Source organism: Mixophyes fleayi, chromosome 3, assembly GCF_038048845.1.
Source record: "Mixophyes fleayi isolate aMixFle1 chromosome 3, aMixFle1.hap1, whole genome shotgun sequence".
Taxonomy (NCBI): Eukaryota; Metazoa; Chordata; class Amphibia; order Anura; family Limnodynastidae; genus Mixophyes; species Mixophyes fleayi.
The window spans coordinates 124346755-124373730 of record NC_134404.1 but is presented as its reverse complement, the minus strand read 5'-3'; the positions used below and the strand labels follow the sequence as shown (position 1 = coordinate 124373730).

The 26976-nt window shown below is 37.3% G+C and overlaps 1 protein-coding gene across 4 annotated transcripts in view; it reads left to right on the top strand.

The window, feature by feature from the left end:
* IL1RAP (interleukin 1 receptor accessory protein) overlaps window positions 1–23778 on the top strand; it is a 183134-nt gene extending 159356 nt beyond the window's left edge. For 2 of the 4 annotated variants that reach the window (XM_075202295.1, XM_075202294.1), the window contains 5 exons: window positions 3877–4006; window positions 5173–5327; window positions 9614–9763; window positions 11628–11771; window positions 21095–23366. In XM_075202295.1, the coding sequence (XP_075058396.1) occupies window positions 3877–4006; window positions 5173–5327; window positions 9614–9763; window positions 11628–11771; window positions 21095–21819 (1304 nt within the window). In that variant the 3' untranslated portion in view covers window positions 21820–23366. Of the gene's footprint in view, window positions 1–3876; window positions 4007–5172; window positions 5328–9613; window positions 9764–11627; window positions 11772–12486; window positions 20313–21094; window positions 23367–23467 lie in introns of those variants that run through there. The other 2 variants (XM_075202297.1, XM_075202296.1) reach the window with 2 other exon arrangements.
* The last annotated feature ends 3198 nt before the right edge of the window (window positions 23779–26976 follow it).

Genomic DNA, 26976 nt, shown 5'->3' with positions numbered 1-26976 from the left:
ATACTAAACTCCACGCAATAGAGGAGAAAACAGCAGTAGATCATTGTTAAGCACTTTTTCCACTAAAAGTCAATGTAAGGAATGTTCCTATTTTAGAAAAATATGATTGCTATTATCTTGTTAAATAAAAGCAGTAGCAAATAATATCCAATATAAAAGTACTGGATACTGGACATTTTGTTATACCCTTTATTGAACTGCAATTAATATGTTGTACATTCAAGAGAAACATGAAGACTGCATGGATGCCTATCTTTTTACACCCCAGATGTTCTCTCTGATAAGGCTTTCCTACTAGCAGTACTTGGAGAATTGTAGAGACTGGTCCATGTTATTGGACCAGTGTGTATTATGGAAGGCAGGAACAAAAAGAAAAAATGCAGTATTTCAGCTACACAAGCTCTTCCCACTTACAATTCTGTTCAGGGGAATCTAGATCTTGAAAATGTCTGGAATAAAGGGGCACATTGCATAAAAGTTTTCTCTATCGCAAACCTATTTACAAATTAGAGATTTGACATTATGCTAAAGGCTGACCCATCCATTAACCATTTCCATTAACCACTTTATTGGATATACACTGCTTTTAAATATCTCAATATTAAAAATATTGTTTTGCATCTGGCAAACCATATATCTTAGAGCAGGCTTGTCATACTCACAACCCTAATTGGGCCAAATAGTCCAAGTCTAAGATTGTGTGAACCACAAGAAACAAAAAAGTCTTGTATGCAATTTTGTAAAGTTTATTATTAAGAAAAACAAAAATAGAGTTTAATGTTTTCTTCCCAATGCTTGACACTGCACCCCTTCAGCTGTCTCCCCTGTTTCACACTGTGCCCCCCATGCTGCTTTTCCTCCCCTTCATCTATATTCTCTGTTTCACACTGTGCCCTCCATGCTGCTTTTGCTCCCCTTCAGCTGTCTCCCCTGTTTCACACTGTGTCCCCCATGCTGCTTTTCCTCCCCTTCATCTATATTCTCTGTTTCACACTGTGCCCTCCATGCTGCTTTTGCTCCCCTTCAGCTGTCTCCCCTGTTTCACACTGTGCCCCCTCCATGCTGCTTTTGTTCCCCTTCATCTGTCTCCCCTGTTTCACACTGTGCCCTTCATGCTGCTTTTGTTCCCCATCATCTGTCTCCCCTGTTTCACACTGTGCCCTTCATGCTGCTTTTGTTCCCCATCATCTGTCTCCCCTGTTTCCCACTGTGCCCTCCATGCTGCTTTTCCTCCCCTTCATCTATCTTCTCTGTGTCACACTGTGCCCCCTCCATGCTGCTTTTGTTCCCCTTTATCTATCTTCTCTGTTTCACACTGTGCCCCCTCCATGCTGCTTTTGTTCCCCTTCATCTGTCTCCCCTGTTTCACACTGTGCCCTTCATGCTGCTTTTGTTCCCCATCATCTGTCTCCCCTGTTTCACACTGTGCCCTTCATGCTGCTTTTCCTCCCCTTCATCTATCTTCTCTGTTTCACACTGTGCCCCCTCCATGCTGCTTTTCCTCCCCTTCATCTATCTTCTCTGTTTCACACTGTGCCCCCTCCATGCTGCTTTTTCTCACCTTCACTTACCTTTCTATTGCATTCTTTCTTGTCTTCTGTTTTCTTTTCTTCTGTTTTCTTTTCTTCTGTTTTCTTTTCTTCTATTTTCTTGTGGCTCCTCTCTGTGTGTCTTCAATGCAAATGTTGGGCATGATGACGTCGTGCCCAACATTCAGTGTCAGATAAGTATTTTTTTTTATGGGCCGCAAAAACGGTTTGGGCGGAACAGGGCCGTCTTTCCCATAGGGCACAATGGGCAGGTGCCCGTGGGCCCTGCAGCCCAGGGGGGCCCGTCGGAGGAAGCCAAAAGAAAAGAAGAAAATACTTACCGTGCTGTCAGCTGGCGATCCGGCTCCCTCCCTGGTCTCCTCCTCCGTCGCGCTCGCAGTGCATGTCGGGCGTGACGTCATCACGCCCGCCCGACATCCATTGCGGAGCGCGACGGAGGAGGAGACCATGGAGGGAGCCGGATCGCCAGCTGACAGCACGGTAAGTATTTTCTTCTTTTCTTTTTCCAGTTTTTTTTTTTTTTTGGCTTCCTCCGACGGGCCTATATATATATATAATCATCTTTTTTTTTTTTGTGTATATATAGGGGCCCCGGTGCACTGCTGTGCTGGGGGGCCCAAGATGGTCTTAAGAGGGCCCTGGGGTGGAATGCGGGGCGCGAGTTTGATACATCTGCCTTAGAGAAGCTGACAAAATGTTCTAAAATCCATAAAAGCCAATCATTTTATGCAAATATTTCCAGTCTGATTTCAAACATTTTCAAAGGCTTTTACAAAGACCATAATGCCAGTCAAAATTCATCTTCATACCATTTCTCATTCCAAAAGCAGTCTCCTAGTCTTTCTAGTTAACACACAACACCTCAGTGAGATGCTCTCAATCTTTGCGATTATCGGTTGGTTCATTTCTAAAATTAAAATATCCCAAGCATGCACAGGCTGTTGTAAAACCAGAAAAAAACTTTGCTTGTGATAGACTGACAAACTAGACACTCTTGATATGTGGTGCTCGACAACAAGGGGTTCGTCCTGACCCCGAAGTTCATGCTTTTGTTGTGATTTGGTTGCCACCATCTGCACCTACGAGCCTTTTAAGTGTTTCCAGGCGATGGCTGAGCTACCTTCCTTTGGTGGAACAGTTCCTCAGAGCCTAGGTAACAAAAAGGATCAAGATTTTCATAAGCTTACTCCCTTACTGTGCAATGCAAAATTTATAGAAAGTCCATTTACCTAAAGGTATTAGTCTATGCCTGCACTGATCCTTCTTTTCTTCCTTTGTGTGTTCTTAGCATTTCTCGAAGTCCCTGATAGCAAATCTTTCTGTGTGAATAAGCAAAAAAGCAAACCGAAGAGGGTACTCTTATTGAAATCTGTGATTGATTTATCCCTACAGTCATTAGTTATATCCTCACTTATCTTTGAATCCTCATTGCGAACATTAACCACTCATCCAATCATCAGTTGAGTCATAGTGGAGTTCGTGGTGCCACACAGTACCACGCCTCACTATTGTCATCAGTTATTTGTATAGCTCCACTAATTCCGCAGCGCTGTACAGAGAACTCATTCACATCAGTCCCTGCCCCATTGGAGCTTACAGTCTAAATAAACTAATACACATACACAGAGAGAGAGAGACTAGGGTCAGTTTTGATAGCAGCTAATTAACCTGCTAGTATGTTTTTGGAGTGTGGGAGGAAATCAGAGCACCCAGAGGAAACCCGCGGGACGGAGAACATACAAACTCCACACAGATAAGGTCATGGTTAGTAATGGAACCGTGCTGCCATTACTAACCACAGACTTATCCAAGTATACAGCACTAAAAGATGTAGTCCATACCTTATCTAAAGTCACACCACTTGAACTCATTCCCCATGATCTTGAAAATTGAATCTGCCACCTCCTCTGTAATATTGAAACCGAAGTGTCGCACCTCCTTGCCGTCATTCACTAAGTACCCTGCAGTTCTAATTGGCCATTTTAACTGTTCCTTGTTTGATCCAATATGCACTAAATATGAGTCCTTATATAGCCTCAATAGATTGACTAGTTGCTTCTCTGGTCCAATCGCACACTGTTATAATCCAATTTTATTACCAACAATTTTCACACTATTGTAACTTTTTAATGAACATTTTGAGGATAATATTGACAGCATCCTAATGTTATCTGCACTACTCTGTTCTACACACACACACACACACACACACACACACAATGTTTTTTGTGACATGGGGTTATAAAAAGGCAGACTCTTGCAAAGTGATATTGAAAACTTTAAGCAAGTTGTATTTTAATTATTGTCTTATTGACATTTGGTTTAGGAGAAGACATGCTGGTCTCATGTGATGTGTATTTCTCGTTTATAAATAATTCCCGTACTGATATTTGGTGGATAGTGAACGGGAAGAATGCAGAAGAAATTACTGACCCCAGAGTGAATGTTAGCAGAAGGTAATCAGATTAATCTTGTAGTTGATTTGGCTTGTGTGATTTGCATTATTGAATATATTTTAGCTTTAAGTTCTTCCTCTCCCCAGTTTATCTGAATATAGCGCTCATTAGTGCCACTTCTAATATATCTCAATGGGGACAAATAAAATTTGCCCAATGGGCAACAGGTGGGTCCGAGGCCATTGTGTAGCTCTCAGAGCCTTTACCCACGGACTCCATATCATTCCTCTTGCAGCAGTAGATGAAGCTTGGAGGTCATAAAACAGATAATAAGACTAAACTTAATCATTGTGTAACCTCCTCCACACCACGCAGGGAGGATATGTAGTGCCAGCACATCTGGCATCACAGGAGGAGGGTTGTATAGTCTGCACCACTGTGGTCTTTCTCCTTCCTCTGCAGAAAAAAACCGAGGCTCCAGCTTGGTTCATTAAACGAAGGTATTTTACGCCTGTTATGCATCGGTGTATTGCAATGTTGTTATCAATTTTTGGCTCCACAGACATTTTCTCTCATGGGGCTCATAGAACACAAGTGCAACAGGTTAACGTATAGAAACCTCCCTGCAGAATACCTATGTGCCTTTTCCAGCCTTACACTTTCAAATGCTGGTAGAAACTCTGGTTACCCAGAAGTCGCATCAAATTGTCAGATTTGTTTGTTATAGCTTGTAACACTTATCCTAATTTAAATGCTTGTTGATATGTTGTTATGGGTTGTAGTCTTTCTTTGATTAAATTATTGTTTTTACTTTTTACTGAGATTAACCTTTTGAATGAAAGAGGCCACACATGCGCACCTTGAAAGGTGTATCAGGTTGCCAATCACTGGTCTGCATAGTAACCACTGTGATACTGTTAATAAGTTTCTGTTCTGAAAAACAAATTATGTCTACGTTTCAATGATGTCCTTTTTTTGAATAGCAGTTTTTGGGCTTTGAGAAGTGGGGTTTGAATATGTTTGGTACACAAAACCTTCCATCTATTTTTATTTGATATAAAAAAAAAATATGTAGGGGTTCACAGAGTTCAACCATTTATGTAATGTTTTGCTCTTAACCTCTGAGTGAACTTGTGGCAAGCTAGCATATGAGTTTTTGCTTCACTGTCTACATTATTGCATATTAAAGCAACAAGTTAATATTGTTTTCATCATTTCTTTTCTAGTGTTAAATTGGATAAGACCAGTCCTGGGGCCAAGAACATAATAGAGAGTCTACAAATCAAAAAAATCACTTCAGATGAGCTCAAGCACAACTATACCTGTTCTGCAAAAAACAGCTTGGGAGCAGTCTCCAGGCAAGCACTTGTCAAAGAGAAAGGTGACCAGTCAACAAACAAAGATCTTTTTTTTTTTTATTGCTTCATATTTGTGTAAATGTTTATCAATATATAGTATTATAAAAACATTAATACATTTAAAAATCAAAGCAGAAATTAAATAGAACATTAAAAAACATGATGCCACAAATATTATTACTGTAAGTGATCACAGTGGATTATGTAAATTTAAAAAGATTAATGTACTTTAAATGTATGTTTTGGGTAAATTCTGACACTAGTTATGGTCATTCTTATCCTGGTGGTTTGAGGGATCAGGTACCAGTGTTTAGTTGTCCTAGCTATGCTTTTGTCTACCTATGCTCTTGATACGTTTAGAACAGGTAGCGCAACCTACAGAAGATAAGCTACATTGCAAAAACACATCTAGTCACAAATGTGTTTGGGGATTTGTTTATTTAATAATGCATTTGTAATTTGTGGATGTAGTATCATTTGCAATTGAGTTATTTGGAGGAAGACTGCCCAGACCCTAACTATAAGCTTTAATATTTTCATTTACCCCCTGTCTATCATCTGCCTTAAAGAATTGAACTTGTCCATATTTTTTTTTGTTGTTTGTTTATTTTTGTTTTTTTCCCACAATCTAGCTTGGACAAATACCATTTGTCTATAGAATACAGAGATGCTGCCTACAGTCTTGTAAAATTCAAGAGTGATGTATAGTTGATCTAGTATATGACGTGTCATCTTTTATTACTATGCCCAACTAAATAAGCTTTTTAAAGTTGTATGGTAACTATAACCTTATAGTTATAGATCACCTGTGATAGCTATACTATAACTTTCACAGGTAATACAACGCTATATTTCATAAAATGTACCAAAAGTCAGAGACGGCAAACAAGTGTTTATGGCATTGGTTCTGTGCGCTGTGGCGATCTCAGAAGGGTGCCGCAGAAAGGGCCGCTGGTAAGCAAGATGGGAGACTACTTGGCAATTTTGGCTTAGGGCTGCCTTGATAAAATTATGGAGACCCTAAGAGTGCCTCGAACTGAGACATTTTGTTATCCACTGGATTACGGATAAAACGCATGACATTGCTATAGGTATAAATACACCTTGTAAAAGGCATTCCCTCTGAATAGAGAGTAAGCAGTTAGAGTTAGATAGCATTTATACAAGAAACACATATGAGGCATGGCCATGAACCTAAACTTAAAAAAAAAGATTGTCTCCAAGTTTTCCTTAATAGTACAAATCAGAAGAAGAGGAGTGGGAATACTAATCCATAAACATATTCCATTTATTCCAGAACTTGGAGTCAGAGATAAATATGGGAAATATATGTCATTTTAGCAACAAAGTTGTAGCATGTGTATATGGTACAAACACAAACAGCATCATTTATGGATTATTATACTTGAAATGTTACGCAAGGTTTGTTGATAGAGGTTTGAGGCTTATATTTATATCTCCCCACACGGAGTCTCGGTTCTCGTGGAAAAGCCAGATTTAAGAAAAGGTCACTTGAGGAATAAAAACGTTAGGTCCCATGGTTGTTAAGACATATGGAGCTTTGTCAATTCAGAGGTAAAACAAAATCTACACATTTTACTTGGAGTTCACAAATCATACAGTCTAATAGATTCTGCTTGTAAACCAACCTTACCTCTCCTACATAAAAGATTGTAAGGTTGGAAACGTAATCTGGAAAGACCATGTCTTGGTTATGTGCATTTTAAATCTTCCAATCTATGTATACCAAACATAGCAATGGAAATTAGATGAACTATTATTAAAGGATACAATAATTCTCCAAACAATTAATATAAAAATTGAGGAATGCAAATCAAAGCTGAAAAACAACTTAAAGCTGAGGAACAAAAATTATATAATAATATAAAAGAGGTAATAATTGTGAGATGTTATTAGCATAAGTAACTAATGCAAGATTAGCATAATCTCAAATAGCTTGGATTGAAGACACAAATAATGATAACCAAAAGGACTACAAAGAAATGGCAAACTTTTTCAAGGAATATTATGAATCTTTACACAAGCTATAGGAATCCCATCCACTGATAAAATCCTTGGTGATAGCTCAGTACCTAGCAGAACTACGCTTGATTTCAATCGGTGAGGAAAAAGCAGAAATTCTTGTAAACCCCATATAGGTAATTCAGAATTCTATAATAAAATATAAAACACAAAAAGTGGTGAAAGTCCTGGGCCTTAAACATACTACTGGACAGCATAAATAAATGACCTTATATAGCAGTAGCCACAGTGACTGACGGACCCAAACATACTACACAGACCTTTCTCACTATTAAATATTGACCATAATGTATATATGTTAAAATCTCAGCAAACAGAATGAAATCCCACTTGCCCTCTCTTGTTAACCCAGATTAGACCTGGTACACATCTGCAAGAGAGTACAGAGACAAAATATCTTAACTGACTAATATAATAGAAAACGCCCCCAAAAAAAAAACAATAAAAAAACCTTTCATTAGTATGGTTGGGGGTAGAGCAAACATTCAACAGGTTCATTTGGGAATTTTTAAATCAAGTTAAAAAAAAATACAGATTCATTAAATATGTATGTAAAACCATTATCTACAAGCCTTTCTGCTAGTTATCAGACAAATTTACACTACACTCCCCAAACACAGGTGATGTCTCTTGTCCTCATTAATAAATGTATTAATCATGGCAGCAATTGCTTCAGCAATCAGACAGAAAGCTATTACCCTATTAATATTTTCAAAACCAGTCTACTCTGTGTCACTAACACTAAATAAATTAAAATGTTTTGGAAAAAGGGTATTTAAAAAAAATAAATAAATAAATTTGAATGCACCATAAACAGAAGCTATGGACATGCCTCCAACAAATATTGAAAGATCAGTTTCCCTTTAAGTGGACAAACACTAAACAACCCTATCTAGGCATTAATCAAACACCGAGCACCACATACCTCTTTCAACAAAACTATGTACCGTTACTAGCTAAAATACATAAAGCAGCGAATAAATACTCCCATGCTTGGTATATCTTATATTGTACCAGCTGCATGGCAATATAAATGCCCATATATCTATACAAAACAAAAATAAAGTTTTTGTCAGTGCTTATCCTTAACACTGCATATATGTGTATGCAGCAAAATAAAAACATGTTTTCATTTTACAAAATACATAAAGTCAATAAAATACACCATGGGTGGTTTGGGTAAGTAGAATAAACCTAATACAAATAGCAATATTACCAAAGATTATATTCATATCATATATATTATATCATTATATCATTTATAATTGTATTACTGTAATAATTTTCTAATTAAAATAGTAATAGACATACTGTACTGTCCCATATAACCAGGTTTTTCTAGCTCAGTATCTCAGACGGGTAGGGTACAGAATCCCGACAGTGTAAATATGAGCAGTTAACCTACCAACATGAAAATGTCGGCAGGAGAGTAGCCATACCCACCGGCATTGGTCTTTTAGTCTTGGCATTGGGATCACATTGTCAGCATTTTCAAGCTGTACCACAATGGAAGTGTCTCCATTGAACCTGCCAACATTTCCGGAGTTGGAATTCTGACCGCCACCATCTCAAACTACATTTACATTTTTCACTACAACATGGAAGTTAACTTCCAGTGCCACTGTAATATTTATTTTAAATGCAAGGAGAAAAAATATTTTTAAAATCTGCTTCTGGTCATTTGAGTTTTATTTTTACATGTTTGTGTATTTCAATGACACTGCTAAGCCAATATAACAACATGGATCAGATTTGATCATTATTGTAGAGTTTGTGCTCTCTTGACATTAGTTAACCATTATCCGTTTTAATATAAATGTCTTTGTGAGTTCTTGACACACCTTTGCTGTGACCCTTGATGTTCCCAAGAGAAAGCTCAGCTTTCTATTTCCCTCTTTAAATTGACTGTTGAATTATTGACATCAACAAGGATAACAACATCACAATTAAATGCATGGTTGATAAGCTAGTGTATCTGTTAGGAATCCTTTAGACTGCCAATCTTGATGAATTATAAATGAAAACTTCCCTTATTCCCAGTTGTACATATGTGAAATGAAATGTGCTAAAAATGCCACCAATTATGTTTTTGTAGCTGTTGATCTCTATTATAAATATACAGTATTGAAAACAAACGCACACCTTTTCTGATGACAGCTGTCTGTACTATGGAAGATACTGCAGTTAATTTGAAACTGCTTTGTTGTTTTAGTACGGACATGTGTATTATAATAATATGGTAATCACAATTCCAAATTTTATGCAGTTGGCACTCCAAGATACATCACTGAGCTGGCTTGTGGACTGGGAGCGACTCTGTTTCTTGTGGTATGCTTCATTGTGGTGTATCACATATACTGGCTGGAAATGGTGCTGTTCTACAGGGCTCACTTTGGCACAGATGAAACTATTGGAGGTACATTATATTTATTAAAATATTGTATTCTATTGAGCATTTTGTTGGTGTTATGTGATGTTATATGTAGAAAATATGATATTTTATCTGGATATTAGATATCACTGGGGAGGGGGGTGATACGTCTCAGAGCAAATATATTCTACTCTTTAGACATATTACCTTAAACATAACAGAGTATATTGTTAGAAATAAATAACTAAAATGTTTTGGGTAGGATTAAAGGCAGAAATCCACAAATGCTCTCATGTTCTGGGGCAAAAATGATCAAAAAAATGTTCCACCACTTCTAATATGTTCGCTCTCCAACTACCACCCTATTTCTCTCATCACTTTTGCCTACAAACTACTTGAGTGACTTGTGTTATACCACTTATCTCACTTTGTCTCCATTCACGATTTTCTGCAATCTTTTTCTGATACCAACATTTCTCTGAAACTGCTCTCACAATAGTGATCAATGAGCTAGTTACAGCAAAGTCTAAGGGTAATTTCTCCATACTCATCCGCCTGGTACTTTCTGCTGCTTTTGACACTATTGATCACCCTCCTCACTTGATTGGCATTCAAGACATCATTCTTCCCGGTTAACTTCCTACCTATCGAACCACTTCTTTAGTATTTCTACCTTTGACACATCCCCCACCTCCACTCGCACTATCTGTTGGGGTCCCACAAGGCTCTGTTCTTGGCCCTCTACTTTTCTCATTGTACACCTCTTCCTTTGGAGAACTAATTCTCTCACTCAGCTTCCAATTCCACCTCTATGCTATCAACACCCAAATCTACATCTCTGTCCCCTGACCTCTACGTATCTGTACTATATTGTGTAAACAACTGTCCCTCTGCTATCGCCACATGTATGTGTCCCAATGCTACCAAAAGCTCAGCATATCTAAAACATAACTTATTTTCCCTCAGATTTGCCACCTCCCCTCAAATCTCTCTGTCAATAATACCACAATTTCCTCAGTTTCCCAAGCCCACTGCCTTGGTGTCACACTTGACTCGGTCCTTTGCTTTTTTCCTCGCATCCAGTTTCTAATTTGGAGTCTTGTCGCTTCCAAATTAGAAATATTGGCAGAATATGCTGTTTTCTTACCCAAAATGCTACCAAAGCTATTTTCCATTATCTCACCATCACCCTGCCTTGACTACTGCAACCTCCTGTTATCTGCCATTTCCCTCTTCAAACCATCTTAAATGCTGCTGCAAAACTGATCTTCCGGTCTCAGCAGTCTACATCTGTCCCACCACTTTGCAAGTTCCTACAATAGCTCCCTGTGTCCTCTAGAATCAAATTCAAATGATTCATCCTTGCCTACAGAGCCCTAGGCCCCACCCCCTCATACATCTCATATCAAAATACTCACCCTCTCGTCCTATTAAATCTACCTCCAACCTGTGCCTTGCCTAGTCTCTTGTAACCACCTCTCACTCCCTCCAACAATACTTCTCCCGTGCTGCTTCCCACTTTTGTAACTCCCAACCATGCCCAATCAGACATCCCATGGCCTTCAAATCTTTAGCTGCTCTCTGAAAACCCATCTCTTTATTAGAGCTGATACTACTCACACTAATACACCCTCACAACTGTCCCAATATTCACTCAGCCACACTCGTTCCGGTTTCAGTTGTGCCCTCAATGTTAAGCCGCAACACTGTTTACAACCAAAATTTGCAGGAAAACCATCACTACATAGAAAGAGTTTTATAAATATGTGGAAGATGGTTTATTGATACTTTAGATCTACACCATTGTTTTATCTGAATGTTTTTTAGTTTTGTTTTGTTCTACTTTCGAACAAAATATGTATCACTGCCATGTGTTTTGGTTTATGTCTCACATTTTAAATTTTGCTAGATGGAAAGGAATACGATGTATATGTATCCTATGCAAGGAACGCAGAGGAAGAGGAATTTGTTTTGGTGACATTGAGAGGGGTCCTGGAAAATGAATTTGGCTACAAGCTCTGTATCTTTGACAGAGACAGCTTGCCCGGTGGAAGTAAGTAACTATTTCCATTTAGCTTTCCTCCTCAACTAATAACTAGCATCTGATTCTGTGAAGTTCTTCTATCTTTGTGTGATATATCTAATAATCTATTCAAATTTCTTGCAACATAAATTATTTTAAAAACTAACATGTGGAAGGAAACTGGACAAATCTCCCAGTATTTAATGTCAAGCAAAACATTTTTAAAATGACCTTCACAAAGCCAAACACATCCCATATATTTAACTCTGCTGGAGGGGCCAGTAAGACAATTTGGTTATTCTTTGTAAGTACTTGGTTATATATTTAGTCAGAAACATATGTCTGGTTGCTGTGACCATCTGGTGTATTGAGAAAGCAGTTTAGCAAATGGTCTAGACTCTCACGTGGGTATATTCCAGTAGAGAATGGAAATAAACAAGCATACAACAGCATGATCTTTTTTTTTTTTTTTAATCTTATTAAGGTATAATAATTTGATTTTCAACATTTTCTAACACCACTGTTAATCTACAGTCCACTTTAGCCTGTCCCTGAAGCCTACTAGAAGTAATGTAAACAGCAGGAATCTGCATAATATTGAACATTTACAGTGTTCATAGGTATAAACACTGTGCCTGTAGATACCCATCTCCTGGTTGGTTCTATTTTTTTTTAATTTATGGTTCACTGCAAGCAGGGCAATGCAGTTTTCAGATTCATTAACATTTTGCCTTTCTTTTCCCAGTCATTACAGATGAGACACTGAGCTTCATTAAGAAAAGCCGACGTCTGCTTGTTGTCATTAGCCCCAGTTATGTCCACCAAGGTACACAGGCCCTCCTGGAGTTAAAAGCTGGCTTGGAAAACATGGCTACTCAGGGCAATATCCAACTTGTGTTGGTTCAGTATAAACCTATTAAAAACAAAGAGAAGATTAAAGAACTGAGACTAGCTCAGTCTGTACTCAATGTGATTAAATGGAAAGGAGAAAAATCTAAGTATCCTGTGGGCAGATTTTGGAAACAGCTCCATGTTGCCCTGCCTGTAAAGAAAACCTCTTCCACAAAAAACAGTTGTAGTTTCCACATGGTCCCACTGAACTCCATGAGCAGTATAGAGTAACACAACATGAAATATTCTGCTCTTAAAGACAAGAGATTGAGTATATGGGTGTAAGTGACAGGTAGGGGTATTTTTGTGTGTGTTGGATGCTTTCTGGTGGTTTAAGAAAAGTACAAGACATGGCATAGCTACCTCTATGGTGTTCCTGTTAAAACTTGTACCAGTTTAATGAAAGTCAAGCTGTAAACTTGGTTCAAAATGCTTTTAGACTCATCAATGAGTTGCCCTTTTTGCTCTTGATGCCTTTTGCTAAGAGAGATCCAAGAACATAAGTATATAAGCTTGGAACATGAAGGGAGGGAAGCAATATAAAAAGGATTAGCTCAGCGAAAAACAAAGCTGATTGTTTAACATTGTTAATGAGAAATATGCCCTGCCTTGAATAACTGTGAGGCCCAAGTCATCTTGCTCTCGCACTCGCCTATATATGAACAGGACAATAAGTAAATTCTACAAATATGCCTGAGCATTTACTGTAGTATAAGAGGTACTCTTCATAGAGCAGACTGAAAGTAGGACGTTCTTGGTTAATTTTAAGTGAAAGAAGTAGATGCATTTTAAGAAGCTGCAAGCAGAGGATTTTAAAGTTGATTGATTATTTACTGTACTGCTGTGATGCAAGTCTGTTATCTACGGGCATTAGGGATTTATAACTCTAGGAACACAGCAAAATTTGTGGCCTGGTAGTCCACCATTAAAGGATAGCAACCCAAATAAAAAAAGTAGTAATTTGTGGTGCAGATTGTTGAGATCACCTCCCACGTTCTGTTTACCACATCTGCTAGTGTCCCAGGTGGGTCCCATGTTCCTACACCACATTCCAGGTGGGTCTGATGGTCTCACCCCAGATTCCTGGTGGATCTGATCGTCCCACGCCACATTCTACTATCCATTGTCCACTGTACCTGCTTCAACAAGCTGAGCAGTTTTCTGCATTCCTTAACCTTTTTATTTAGTGGCTCTGTTAATGCTAGTACTGAAGTTAATTGATTGTTTTTCATTTCATGACTCGAACATCACCGAAAACTACTATTTTTTTATTTATTTTTTAAATCACTGTTGGAGTTATCCTTTAAGTATAGCAGCCCTGATAATTTAATGTATTGTAAATCACAATTCATTATAGGTGAGCATCACATATAGCATAAATCTGCCCTGATCACACAGTTGGGCAAAATGTAATTCATGTTTTTAGCAGCATGGGAGCTGCATTTTTACTGCAGATTCAGTGAAGCAGTACATGTAATTGCTGACTAGACAATTACAGGAAGTCTGGTAGCGAATGTAAAAAATTCTCCACTTAGCTAAATCAGAAAGGTCTAGGAGGATGTTTTCCTGAGTGGTCCCAAGGGACCAGCCAAATCTTTTTTGTCTAACTGTGAAAGTGAATTAAGTAGCTCTGTCTAGGCAGCCAAATATGTAGCAAACCAATAGCAGATTTTTATACATCCTCCTATCATAAGCAGAAACCAAATAAATGCAAAATCCAGTGCATCAAGGAAACCAACCTCAATAAATACAAAATAAATTAATAAATGAATAATAATAAATAAATGAAGATGGTGGGCTTCGTTTGAGGTAAAAAAAATATATATATTGTAACCAATGTAGACGTAATAATCTAAAAATATATTCCATATATAACATAAATATAAATCTCAAATAATAACAAAGATAAAAAACTACCTCTAAAGAGGATATCAATGTATATGGTAATCTGCAAGTCTGAAAATGCAGAAATAGCAATGAGTGCGAATAATAAACTTTTAATTGATAAAATCCTCACTCTGGAGATTGACACAAAATACATAAAACAAAGTGTGTGGCCAGTACACTTTTTGTAAAAAAAAAATTGAAAACTCCTGGACATGCGTGGACAACCAAAGTTATTGGAGCGCTCAAGATATGTTATGTATCCTATCATCATCATCATCATCATTTATTTATATAGCGCCACTAATTCCGCAGCGCTGTACAGAGAACTCATTCACATCAGTCCCTGCCCCATTGGAGCTTACAGTCTAAATTCCCTAATATAGACACACACTCACACACACATAGACATATACATACAGACAGAGAGGTAGAGACTAGGGTCAATTTTTGATAGCAGCCAATTCAAAAACATACTGGTAGGTTGAGTGTGGGAGGAAACCAGAGCACCCGGAGGAAACCCACGCAAACACAGGGAGAATAGGCCATGGTTGGGAATCAAACTCATGACCCCAGTGCTGCGAAGCACAAGTGCTAACCACTAGGCCACTGTGCTTTCCCTCAGCAAATCACTTCAGTCTGATATTATATTTTATTTTTATTTTTTTGAATATGCTTCCTCAAAGGGGTCACAACATATCTTTACCATATTTAAACAATATTATAGAATAAATTATTTACAAGAGGAAGGGAAATGGAATAAATTACTGATGGGGATGTGAAAGTTCTGTCTCAGAATTCCAGTATCAGATTCAAAGAAAATTTTAACAGAAAAAATAGTCAAAAATTAGAATCATTAGAGAGAAGCCCTATCCATTGAAAACAGCTGTTTCACAGGATTTAGGGAGCGTCCCCCTATGATTCTATAGTTTGAAGGTAAACACAGCCATATACCCTACATTAACAATCATCTGCACAGGCTTCTATCTCATTCTTGCATTTTGTGTTGCTAAAGATGGGGAGATATTTTGAAGTACTGGGAGATGTGCTAGATTCCCCTTACACACCATGAAATTCCAGAGCTCTTTAAAGAAATAGCTTTTGTTGCCTCAAATGTTAGGTCCTTGCCTGCTAAGAAGGCGACCAAGAACATTGCATACAGGCTACGGTCAGGCAATGTTGTTCCCTGCCCCCAAATATAACCTGACAAAAGCAGAAGTTGAGGGAATTAAGTTTGAGGGTATATACTATTGTCTTGGCTTTCTTGGAATATTAGAACTGCGCTTTTTACTCAGAGAAAAAATACAAAGTTATAAATTGGTCATTACCATGTCAAAGTTCCATTGGTTTTTATTGGCAGGGAATAATTTACCCTGTTAGTATACGTGTTACAGATTAGGAAACTTTTTCAATTACATGTTAATATGTCATGTTCTTCAAACAACTAAAAATAGGAGCAAAGCATATTTACTGTCATGAAAGTCCCATCTGTCCACTGCTTGAGATATAATCATGGCAGCCTACACTCTGCACATACTAATGAAGTAATGTAAGTCAGTTATACAAGAACTTGTGTCTGATACTTGTTGCCATGAGACAACATTATGGACTCAAATAGAGGCTACACCCATTTAGGGGCACGAGGTATGCCTGTGCAAGGCAGTTACTACGTGATCCAGTTCAGCATCTGTCTGTTACATCCATAAGTGTCCCCCCTTCTTTTACCAATTAATCCACGGATAGGCAGCCTAAATAGGACAGTCCCTACATTACATTCTATGTAGGCTGAATTCAAATATTCTTATTTCACAATAAGCATGGATAATGCAACTTCCATTTAATAAACAAAATGTTTTTAAATAATACACACATTTAATAAAGAAATGAAAAACGAACACAATAGGGGAGATTCAATTGCCGGGGATGTGGTGCGTGAACATCGCACTGCGCATATTGCTGGCAATTACGGTAGGAATCTCCGTTCATATTCCCTCGCACCTCTGAGTGGAGATTTCAGCCATAACATGGATGCGAGGTGTCTCTGCAGACGTCCCGGAGATACTTCGCGCTGAATTGAATCTCCCCCCAATGAAACAGCTACAGAGTGAGATTGACATAGACTGACTTTAATGGTTGTCCATAATGCCATTGGCTCTATTTTTTCCCTCCCACAGTCCTTTTAATATTACTCACTGGTCCAGCTCCAATTGCTACCATAGAGGAGCCCATGGAAAAGACCAGTTTAATTGATAAATAGATGAATCATGTTAATGCGACTTCCTATATCTTGAATAGTCAACATCCCCATCTCCGAATGAAGCTACGATCCTAGCCAAAGCAGGAAAAAGAGGAATGTGGGAAGAGGTTCCAAAATGGAGAGAAAGATAATAAAGGACTGATCCAGGGAACCCAAGGGGACCAAGAGATGTTTGTAGTTGAGAGCCACTGCAATGTGCCAGACCAGGCTTAGTGAGTAGACCACATGGGTAAAGATGTTCAACCCCACCCAAAAAATAAATAAATACATATATATACATGTATATTTAATCAGATCCTGTCATGTACAAAGAATACTAACCTCCAGTGCCATAATATATTCAGTTTTAAAGTTTACATTTAATCACCACAACTTATTAAAAGTTATCTTAAAAAACACCTAGTAACAGTCAATTTTCGAACAACCTGCCCTGCACGCCCCTTTCCTCACCCCTTCCCCTGCTATCTGAAGAACTCATTCCGTTCAGCATTTTTCAATAGTGCTCCATTCACTGTAATACTGTGACTGAGCTGCATCACTACAGCAAGAATAAGCAAGTTTCTGCACATTTTTGCAATTTTTTATAATGTTATCAGATCAACTTTACTGACTCTTAAATTCCTCATGTAACTGTAAGGAGGTGTAATATCACATATATATATATATATATATATATATATATATATATATATATATATATATATATATATATATATATATATATATATGTATATATATATATATTATAGTACATTATGACAGTGTTATTTATTGCTGTTTATAACTGTTACAATTACTAACTTGACATACTGTCCAAAATGTTAAGTTTTAATAGGTATTAATGTTCCACTTGAGCATTTTGGTGGGCTTGCAAAGCAGGTGCATCATTGCTACTTGCAGTGGTGCTAACAGTATGAAGCCAGGCCTACATGCTTTGATCCAATTGCTTGACCGGACCACCAAGCAGCCAGATCTCTTTCAGAGTAGCCTAAACATGTTAATACACTTGTGACCAAATCTAAAAGATTAGCGCTTTGGCCGAACTGTTGTGGCAGATAATTAGCGCAGTTGGATGCAGTTATTGTTCCACTACACATACAGTTCGTCATGAGTAATAGCTGATGGTTCTTGGTTGGCTGTCTTTCTGGGCCCATATACAGTGCAATTTGCAGGCAATTAGCTCTTTTTATTGCCCATCAAAATTGCAGCGTGTTTGAGCACATTGAGATTTTATCTGAAACAGATAAATGCTACTGTTTATCTCATTGCTTTCTTTATCGTACTGAAATCATGTTATTTTTTAATCATTCTTTTATTTTATATCTGTTCCCCATTTGATTTGTATTTTATTTAACCTTTTTTAAATCGCACATGTTCAAAATAAATGCTTGTTTTATATTTTGTTTTTGTTTTTCGTTCTTGTTGGTTGATGTCTGTATGTTTTTGTTTTTTTAAAATTTATAGTAATTGAGTAAGTTTTTCATCAGAGTTTGAAATATTTACACCATTGTAATACTGTATTGTTATAGTATAGTAAGCCTCCTCATTTGGATTAAAGAATAAACCAATCGTCTCTTCATGATTTACACAAATGTTTTTCTGCAAATGTTGTCACCCGATATGCGGTAATAGACAATTTTTACAAGTGGAATTGAACAATTGTTTGTTTCTGGACACCATTGCTTTCTTTATCTTCTGATGCACAATTTTTTTACTTTCCGGTGTCAGAAGAAATAGCTTTACTTTTAGAAAAGGTAAACATGATTTCAAGCTAAAATCTTCAAGATTTTATTATGTTGTTTTGGTTTTTTTTTTCTCTTTTTAAAGGGGCTTAGATTATGGGTGAATTTTATTTTGCATTGCATGATTTCGGAATTTACATATTATTCTCAGGGTGAGGTTATTCAGCAGTTGCGGCACTACAGAGTACTAACATGGGTATACTGAACTTACACATACTTGCCTACATTGTAGCTCCCCCCTCCAAAAGGACAAGTGCAAGGGGGGAAACGGGCGTAGCTGCAAATTGTGTAATTCTGCCCCAAATGTCACAGCACTGCAATTGTGTCATTGCACTTAGTGGATGAGGCCAGAATTACGCAAATCGCATCATTGAGGCCCCTGTCCAGGAGACATGCCTGTTCTTCCAGGAGTCCGGGAGAACTACCCAAAAACCGGGAGTCTCCTGAACATTGCGGAAGAGTAGACATGTATGAACTTACACTTCATCAACAGTTGGAGAGACACGTGTTGCTTTCCACTGTCTCATTTAATGTACTTATTCTTTACATTAAACATTTCTTCCTTAAAATAACATCATTTGTATCACCCAGGATATGCTGTAGAACTCAGCAGCAGTGTTTTGTTTTTTAATGTAAGACTAATCATAAAGAATCAATTTCAATTTCTGGTTAAGAAGAATGTCAGGAGAATACGTTATCTTGTGTGCAGCGGCGTCTGCCACACTGAATTTAAATCAAGATCTGAGATTAGAGTACAATGAGGCAGAATTAACTGTGCAAAATTCAGAACAAACCAGTCCCATTTGGCAGACCGTATTGAATATGCACATCAATATTCAGTGAAAGAGAAACAATTAGGCAGAGAGAGGCAATGAGTAAGATTAATTATGTCCCTATCTTATACTTTATTAATGTTACACTGCAAATTAAATATTCAAAAATGTTCTTCTGTACCTTTAAACTCAATTAACTTCCTTATGTTCACCCAAAGGAAATCCTCCATCCATTCTTTTATACATCGTTAGTCTTTGCAAAGTTTACAAGCATCACCACAACACGTCGTCATGTAGGCTTCCAGGAAATGTATCATGCAAACAGATTTCCTTATGGCTGACACTGGAAGATAAAAGTGATAAAAGTGCTTAATATTTCCAAAGGGACTTTGCAACGTGCGTTAAAATGTCCCAAGAATATTCATGAGAAGCAATATCATATTCGGCAATCTAATATTGCAGTGTGATGGGAGTATATGCTGCATTATTTTTCAAGTGTAACTGCTGTGTGTCTGAAGTTTTGTGTACTGTAGCTAGGTGAGATTTATTTCTTGTTTACTGATGATCTGTTTCTTTTGTTATTTGTTATGTCTTAAGTTACACTTGTATTTTTATGTTACATTCTACTTTGTATATTTGTTTTCAATTAAAGTTAAAAAATGGTAAAGACATTCATCTATTTTAGGTAATCTTACTGTTCAGAAATTATATATTCAAAAGTTATTGCTATTCTCCTGTTATGCTAAGTTTATTATAGGTGGAATTTTTTTAAAATGTATTAGCTGTGTACAAATCTTGTTTAGGATTCATGGTCTCTGCATTCATATATATTTTACACTACTATAATATACAAATGAAATCGATATAAATATAATATGTAGTTATTGGTTAGAAGGGATGCCCCTGATTTATAGCCTTATTTTGGTAAGCAACGTTTGTGTGTCACAGAACTTTTCAGTATATATTTTACAATACCAAGTAAATTATTACCACTATGTTTAAATAAAATGAATGTTGTAAAATATGTTTTTAAGAGGTCTCTAGGAAGGCAAATACCACCTGGCTAGTAACGTGAGGCTCCTGTCAAATTGGCACAGGAAAACTTGGAAAGAAGTTGACTTAAACATGTTAACTTTCCAGTCACACACTTTTCACTGTCAGTACATCATGGGTCTCCTTTTCATAACGATATTTTAATCTTTTTATCTTATACAAGTCTCCTTTTTGTTGTATTTCATAATATGCAGTCAAGTAATTAAAGTGAAATGTATTAATAATTAGAAAGTGAACCAAGGATGGCACAACTGATTGCATTTTATTGAAAGAAAAAAAAAATCTTTAAATGAGAACTGTGCCAACACTCCAATCTCCCCCTATGCATGAACAATCTCTCTCCCCATCCAAATTGGTGACAGTTTTACTGAAAACCTGCATTCAACAACAGTATCACTATGAGAGTTGTAGGATCTCCTATCCCGTGATCCTGGTGGTTTCACCTGTGTGAGAGCCAAGGTACCATGATGGGTATTCCCAGGAGGGAACCAACCTTTCCTCTAGACAGAGGACATGGGCAAAACAGAGGCTTGAGTTCTCCTTTAAAGTTGAGTGTTAAAAACACAAGGCGCTATTCTAACCTGTTACTTTTACGAACTATCCTTTGCTGTAGTTGTATTAACATTTCTTGGATTACCAGACAGAGTGTTCTGCCTCAATCTGATGTCTGTTTCTCAATTTAACCTTCTTTTCTCTCTCTGATTCCTCTTTCATTTCATCTTTCCCTACCATGCTTCCCCTTGCACTTTCTAGATACCGTAGAAGCCGTGTTTGAATTCATTCAGAGAAGTCGAAGGATGATTGTTGTGTTGAGTCCTGACTACCTGACAGATAAAAGCATTAGTATGCTCGAGTTTAAGCTAGGTATTGTGTGCCAAAATGCTGTCTGCACCAGTCTTGTCATTGTGGAATATAAGCGGCTACTTGGAGCACACACCACCATTTCTAAACTCAAGGAGAGTGTTCCTTTTGTCCGCTGGGAGGGAGAAGGTTCCAGGCGCAGCAGCTCCAAGTTCTGGAAAGCCTTACGATTGGCTTTGCCTTTGCGAAGCCTAAATACAAGGTCAAGCTGGAACGAGAGCTGCTCTTCTCAGTCAGATATAAGTCTTGACCAGATTCAGAAGAAGAAGAGACGTTTAAAAGGAACTTCCTCTACACAGCCTGCTAAGACCAGTAACAAAGATAAAAATGTGTCTGTAGACACCGTAAAAGGGAAAAATGGGCCCAAGGCAGGTAAAGCCTGCCAATGTTGTGTGACATACTGTGATAGTGACAACAGACTTAAAAATAAATGCAGGGCTGGAACAAAGCCTAAATGGGAGACACATTTATGCAAACCTGTCGCGTATGGAAATAAAACTCATTGGGTTCAAAATGGTACATCCCCACAGGTGCCAGCTCAACCCCCTGTAGCAGCGTTCAGTCTACAGCAGTATACAGATTTATCCAACAATAACAGTGACTTCTATGTCCTTTAATACTGAATATCATTTGCAGTTCATAATTATTTGTTGAACGACAATTTGATTAAAGGACAATGCAGTACTCTTCAAGGTCTATACAATGTATCGAAGTTCCCTGAGAAGTTCAGAGTTAAGCTCTGCGGTTTCAGAAACGATGTGAGCGTGCACTAAGGAATCTACGGTAGACTATCACCAGAATATTTGGTGGCCTCTAAAAAAAAAATAAAAAAAAATGCATTTTTGAACAAGCAATTTAAATTTAATTATTGATGAATAGGTTAAATAAAACCTTTGCGTTTTTGTTATATATTTGCATATGTTAAAGCAGCTTTGGTACAGTTATCTGGAATATAATTTATTTTCAAACCAAACAATGTATTTTCTGTGAACTGTGGACTGTTTTCCCTACTGTCACCATGCTCTCATTCAGTTAATCTCGTCTGCCATCAAGTCACTGAAGAGACTCCTGTCTTCCTCCACAGCAACCCGATCTAATGTAAGATATAATAACATGATAAATAAATCTGTGCACTCTTGCCAACCCTTAACAGGCATTTGTAAAGAAAATAAATCTAGTACAGTGGCATCTTATCAACCTAGATATAACGCAATCTGTCAGCAAGATGAGTAAATGTAACGGGTACTTTAGCTGACTGATGTCTTTGGGTCTGGAATTTCATGATTACACATTTTTATTAATACAAAATTTTCTCTCCATGACGGCTTGAAAGAGTCTTTTTCTGCCATATTCAAAAATGTCTCTTATTATGTGTCGCATATTTACAGTTAAAGGTGAACATCTGTCCATTTCATTGTCTCAGCACACAGGTACCATGACTGGTGGTAGATATGAGTATTACAGAGCCTTTTGTGTACACATGCTGAGGCACCTGTTTAGCAGCCCTTTAAGTGTACATGAGATCAGAGGTCATACAACAATGTTACAATATATAGAGGATTCATTATTGTTTTCCCATTTGTATCCCCATCATGATTTGGTCATTGTAATGAAACCCTTTATCCTGCAAAACCTTAGGCCACATAACTGGCACAATAGCTGTTGTTGGAAAGCTGAACAATAGTGAAAACTTAACAGTCCGATGGAAAGATAATCCTTTTTTTCTGTTTTCAAAACTGTATTTTAATTCACTAGGAAGTTAAAGTATATTTCCTGTAAAGTTGAGAGTAGATGAATTAAGCATTTTTTGCCACTATGGGACTACTGTGGAGATCTGCCAACCCCAAAACACAAAGGTTCTCACCTGTTTTATCATGGCAATCTTAATAAATGTAATGTTTTGGGGAGGTTATAGCCCTATTTGCAGCAGGAATTCAGATTCTCTATCTTTTACAGTGTATCCAAAGGGCAATGATTTTATGCATCTACCTTGAAATAAATGTGTAACTAATTCTGAATTTAAATGTATTTTTCCATTATTTTGCACATTTATGTTGCACATTTCTCAACCAGTCTATTGGAGATGATGCGTTATGTGACCTGTATCATCTTGAGTTATTTTTAAATACAAAATAAAGTGAGCCATCGCTTGAGATAAAACCAATGGTCTTCAAAAACCTTTACTGTGTTTTTTTTTAAAGGAAGGATCCATGCATACTATAGGCAATTCCATGCTTCCCAATTTCCTTTTCTTTTCTTTCTGAGGTCACTGATCTCTATGGAGAGATGCTGGTGTATTTCCAAAGCTGATGAAAGAGCAATGAGTTTGACTAGTAGTACATGCGCTGTTTTTTCTCCCATGACCCTGCTCTATTGTGTGCACTGCATTGGCAATATCTAGCGATTAATGACCCCTGTATGAGTCTCTCCTCCATTCACCTGTCACAAATAGAACAGAAGAATTGACAAACGTCTGTGTGGACGTGCCCTTAAAGGGAGTGCTCAACAACATTCAGCCTTTACAGTTATAGAGACTTTTTTTTTAATGTACATAGTGCAATATGGAACAAATTAAATATGTTTGTACATTAAACTATAAGTCCTTAACTTAAATGTATGCTTGCTCTCTGTTTATGCACTTCGCGCTGCCAGTTTCTCAAATAACATTTGGATAAAATAAGCTTTTCAATTAATGTACAGCTTAGCATTTTATAAATAACTTGAAAGCTCATTAAAACTTAGTACATATTCCTTCGCTCCCAGCGGTAGCAGAGAGAAGATCTGTGACAAGGAATATATATATAATATATATATAATCTATATATATATATATATATATATATATATAAATAATATGCCTAACCATGTCAGTTGTATAAATTAAACCTAGCTAGCTGATGCCTAACCATGTCAGTTGTATAAATTAAACCTAGCCAGCTGATGATGAAGTAGTGCATTGAAGCAGGGGACAATAAGGCTTTATATTTTAGCGATTTTATATAATTGCTCAAGTGACAAGATATCTGCACAAATAGTTTATTTACAAAGACCCTACAACTTGAAGCTCATAGTATGGTCCTTCAACCAAATTTAGCTTTGAGTCCAGTGTGGCAATGATTGGATAAATTATGCAGGATGTGTTTTGGGGTATAAAGGACACAGTAGATATTATGTCAAGACTGTAAACTCTTGGCATGCGTTTTATGGTGAAAAAGACAGAAATGCTCTTTTGGCACAATTCCCATCTACAGAACTCTAAGAAATGGACCTGGAGACCCTAAATGCATCTGCAGGGACATTGGCTTAGCTCCACCCCATCAGTCTATGGATTCCAAGAGCTCTGTGCACCTATGTTGCTGGCTTCAGTCCATGTGATTTTGAAGTTAATAGCAGCGAAGTCTTCCACTTCTGATGTGTTCAGGGAGTTGAATTTTGATGTGTATGACTATCAAGGAGCTTCATTCCATTTCTGAAAGTGTTTTCTTTTGTGGCAATTATAGATTTTAACAAAATGAGTGACCTATACTATGTGCGTTTGTATTAAGTTACTCCTAGAATAAGGGGACTTCTGTGTGGTCACTGTTACAAGTGTGCATTTAGATTTATTTTATTGTTGCACTGGTCTGTATTCACATTAATGTGTGTCCAACATGAAAGGTGCAAAAAAAGGTTCAACAAGCGGCCCATTGAAAGCAGTGGTAATGTTCCCATTACAGTCCCCTCCAAGGTGCTGTAGAAATCTGCCCATTTTGCATGACTAAAAAGAGTTTCCAGTCACCCATTGCAATGGAAACCGCTCCATAAATGCGCTCTCTCCATTCCCCTTAAGATCATTAGAATATCTAGGGGTATATTTACTAAACTGCAAGTTTGAAAAAGTGGAGACGTTGCCTATAGCAACCAATCAGTTTCAAGGTATCATTTACTTAGTACATTCTACTAAATGACAGCTAGAATCTGATTGATTGCTATAGGCAACATCTACACTTTTTCAAACCTGCTGTCTAGTAAATATACCCACTTGTCTTTTGAAACAAAGGCCTTTTTGTTTTTTTACATTTGTGTGCATATACCTGACTAGCTAAACTCACAAGGAGAAAAAATGTTACCCTTGAAATCAATGCCATCCTGTCATACTAACCTAGGAAATACAGGAATAGCTGCACAAAAATAGCCACATGATATCACAAAAATAAGATAAAATACTTTTTTTTTCATGTCTGCTTTTTTTCTGGTTTGCAAATGACCTTCATAGAGTTTTACAGATCTTTTCTTTTTGGACAGATAAGCAAGAAAATATTGTACAAGATAATTCACAGCGAAATATGAGGTTCTGATCTTGTATACATCAAAATGAATGATCATTCCATTCTACATCACAAAGGCAAATAGACTGTGTAATTTATTTATGCCCTATACTTTTATCAGGCATGTAATTACATATAAATGAGCAATTATTTATGGTTACAATGATTGATTTCATTATTAAATATGGTAGCATGTGTTTCCCATATATAGGTTCAAGGCATGCACTAAGCTTAATTGTAGTATTATCATCATCATCATCATCATTTATATAGCGCCACTGATTCCGCAGCACTGTACAGAGAACTAAATTCACATCAGTCCCTGCCCCACTGGAGCTTACAGTCTAAATTCCCTAACATGCACACACAGACTAGGCTCAATTTTGTTAGCAGAGCAGCCAATTAATCTACCAGTATGTTTTTGGAGTGTGGGAGGAAACCGGAGCACCCAAAGGAAACTCGCGCAAACACGTGGAGAACATACAAACTCCACACAGATACGGCCATGGTTGGGATTTGAACTCATGACCCCAGTGCTGTAAGGCAGAAGTGCTAACCACTTAGCCACCGTGCTGCCCTATTATAAAATGTGTTCATAGCCATAGATTAATACAGAAAAAATATGGATTTATTATTGATTTATTTATGATATTTATTTCAATGTATTCCACTATAATATATGTACCAGGTGGAATCTTAAATTTACAAATAGTTTGGGCTCATTGATTTCATTATATTCTTTTTTTGTCTGTATTGTCTGTATTGAGTTTGTATGTTCTCCCGTGTTTGCGTGGCTTTCCTTCCACACTCCAAAAAACATACTAGTAGGTTAAATGGCTGATATTAAATTCCACCTAGTTTCTCTCAGTGTGTGTATGTTAGAGGATTTAGATTGTAAGCTCCAATGGGGCAGGGACTGATGTAAATGAGTTCTCTGTACAGTGCTGCGGAATTAGTGGAGCTATATAAATAAATAGATGATGATGATTCAAGAATGTACCTAGGCATTCTGCTGCCATATTGCCTGTCCCACCCTTTGCACAGATTTCCCAAACATTTGTATTTAATTAGTGCATTCTAAATAAGTCCCTTTCATTATTAGATCTTGATACCTTTTTAGAATTTTGCTGCAATAAAAGTAGTATTTTAAATTCTCTAGGTTTTGCTTCCCATAAACTGTACTGCCGGATACGGCTGCCCCTGTACAGAGTGATTGGGTAAATAAATAGAGCGTCTGTCTTAAATGAAAAAATATTTTTTTAGTGGCATAAATTGAGATGTCATGCACTTATTTATTTTTTTAGTATTTAAACCCGTGTTTATTAAATGACTCACAAAAAAGATGTGTTTGAAGAAATATTTGCTCTATATGATAGGCAGAGCTGGTCACACACAGGCTGATTGTTACATATGAAATCTGGGAGCGACACTAACATGCAGAAAAAAATTTTGCTTTTTCATCTTGAC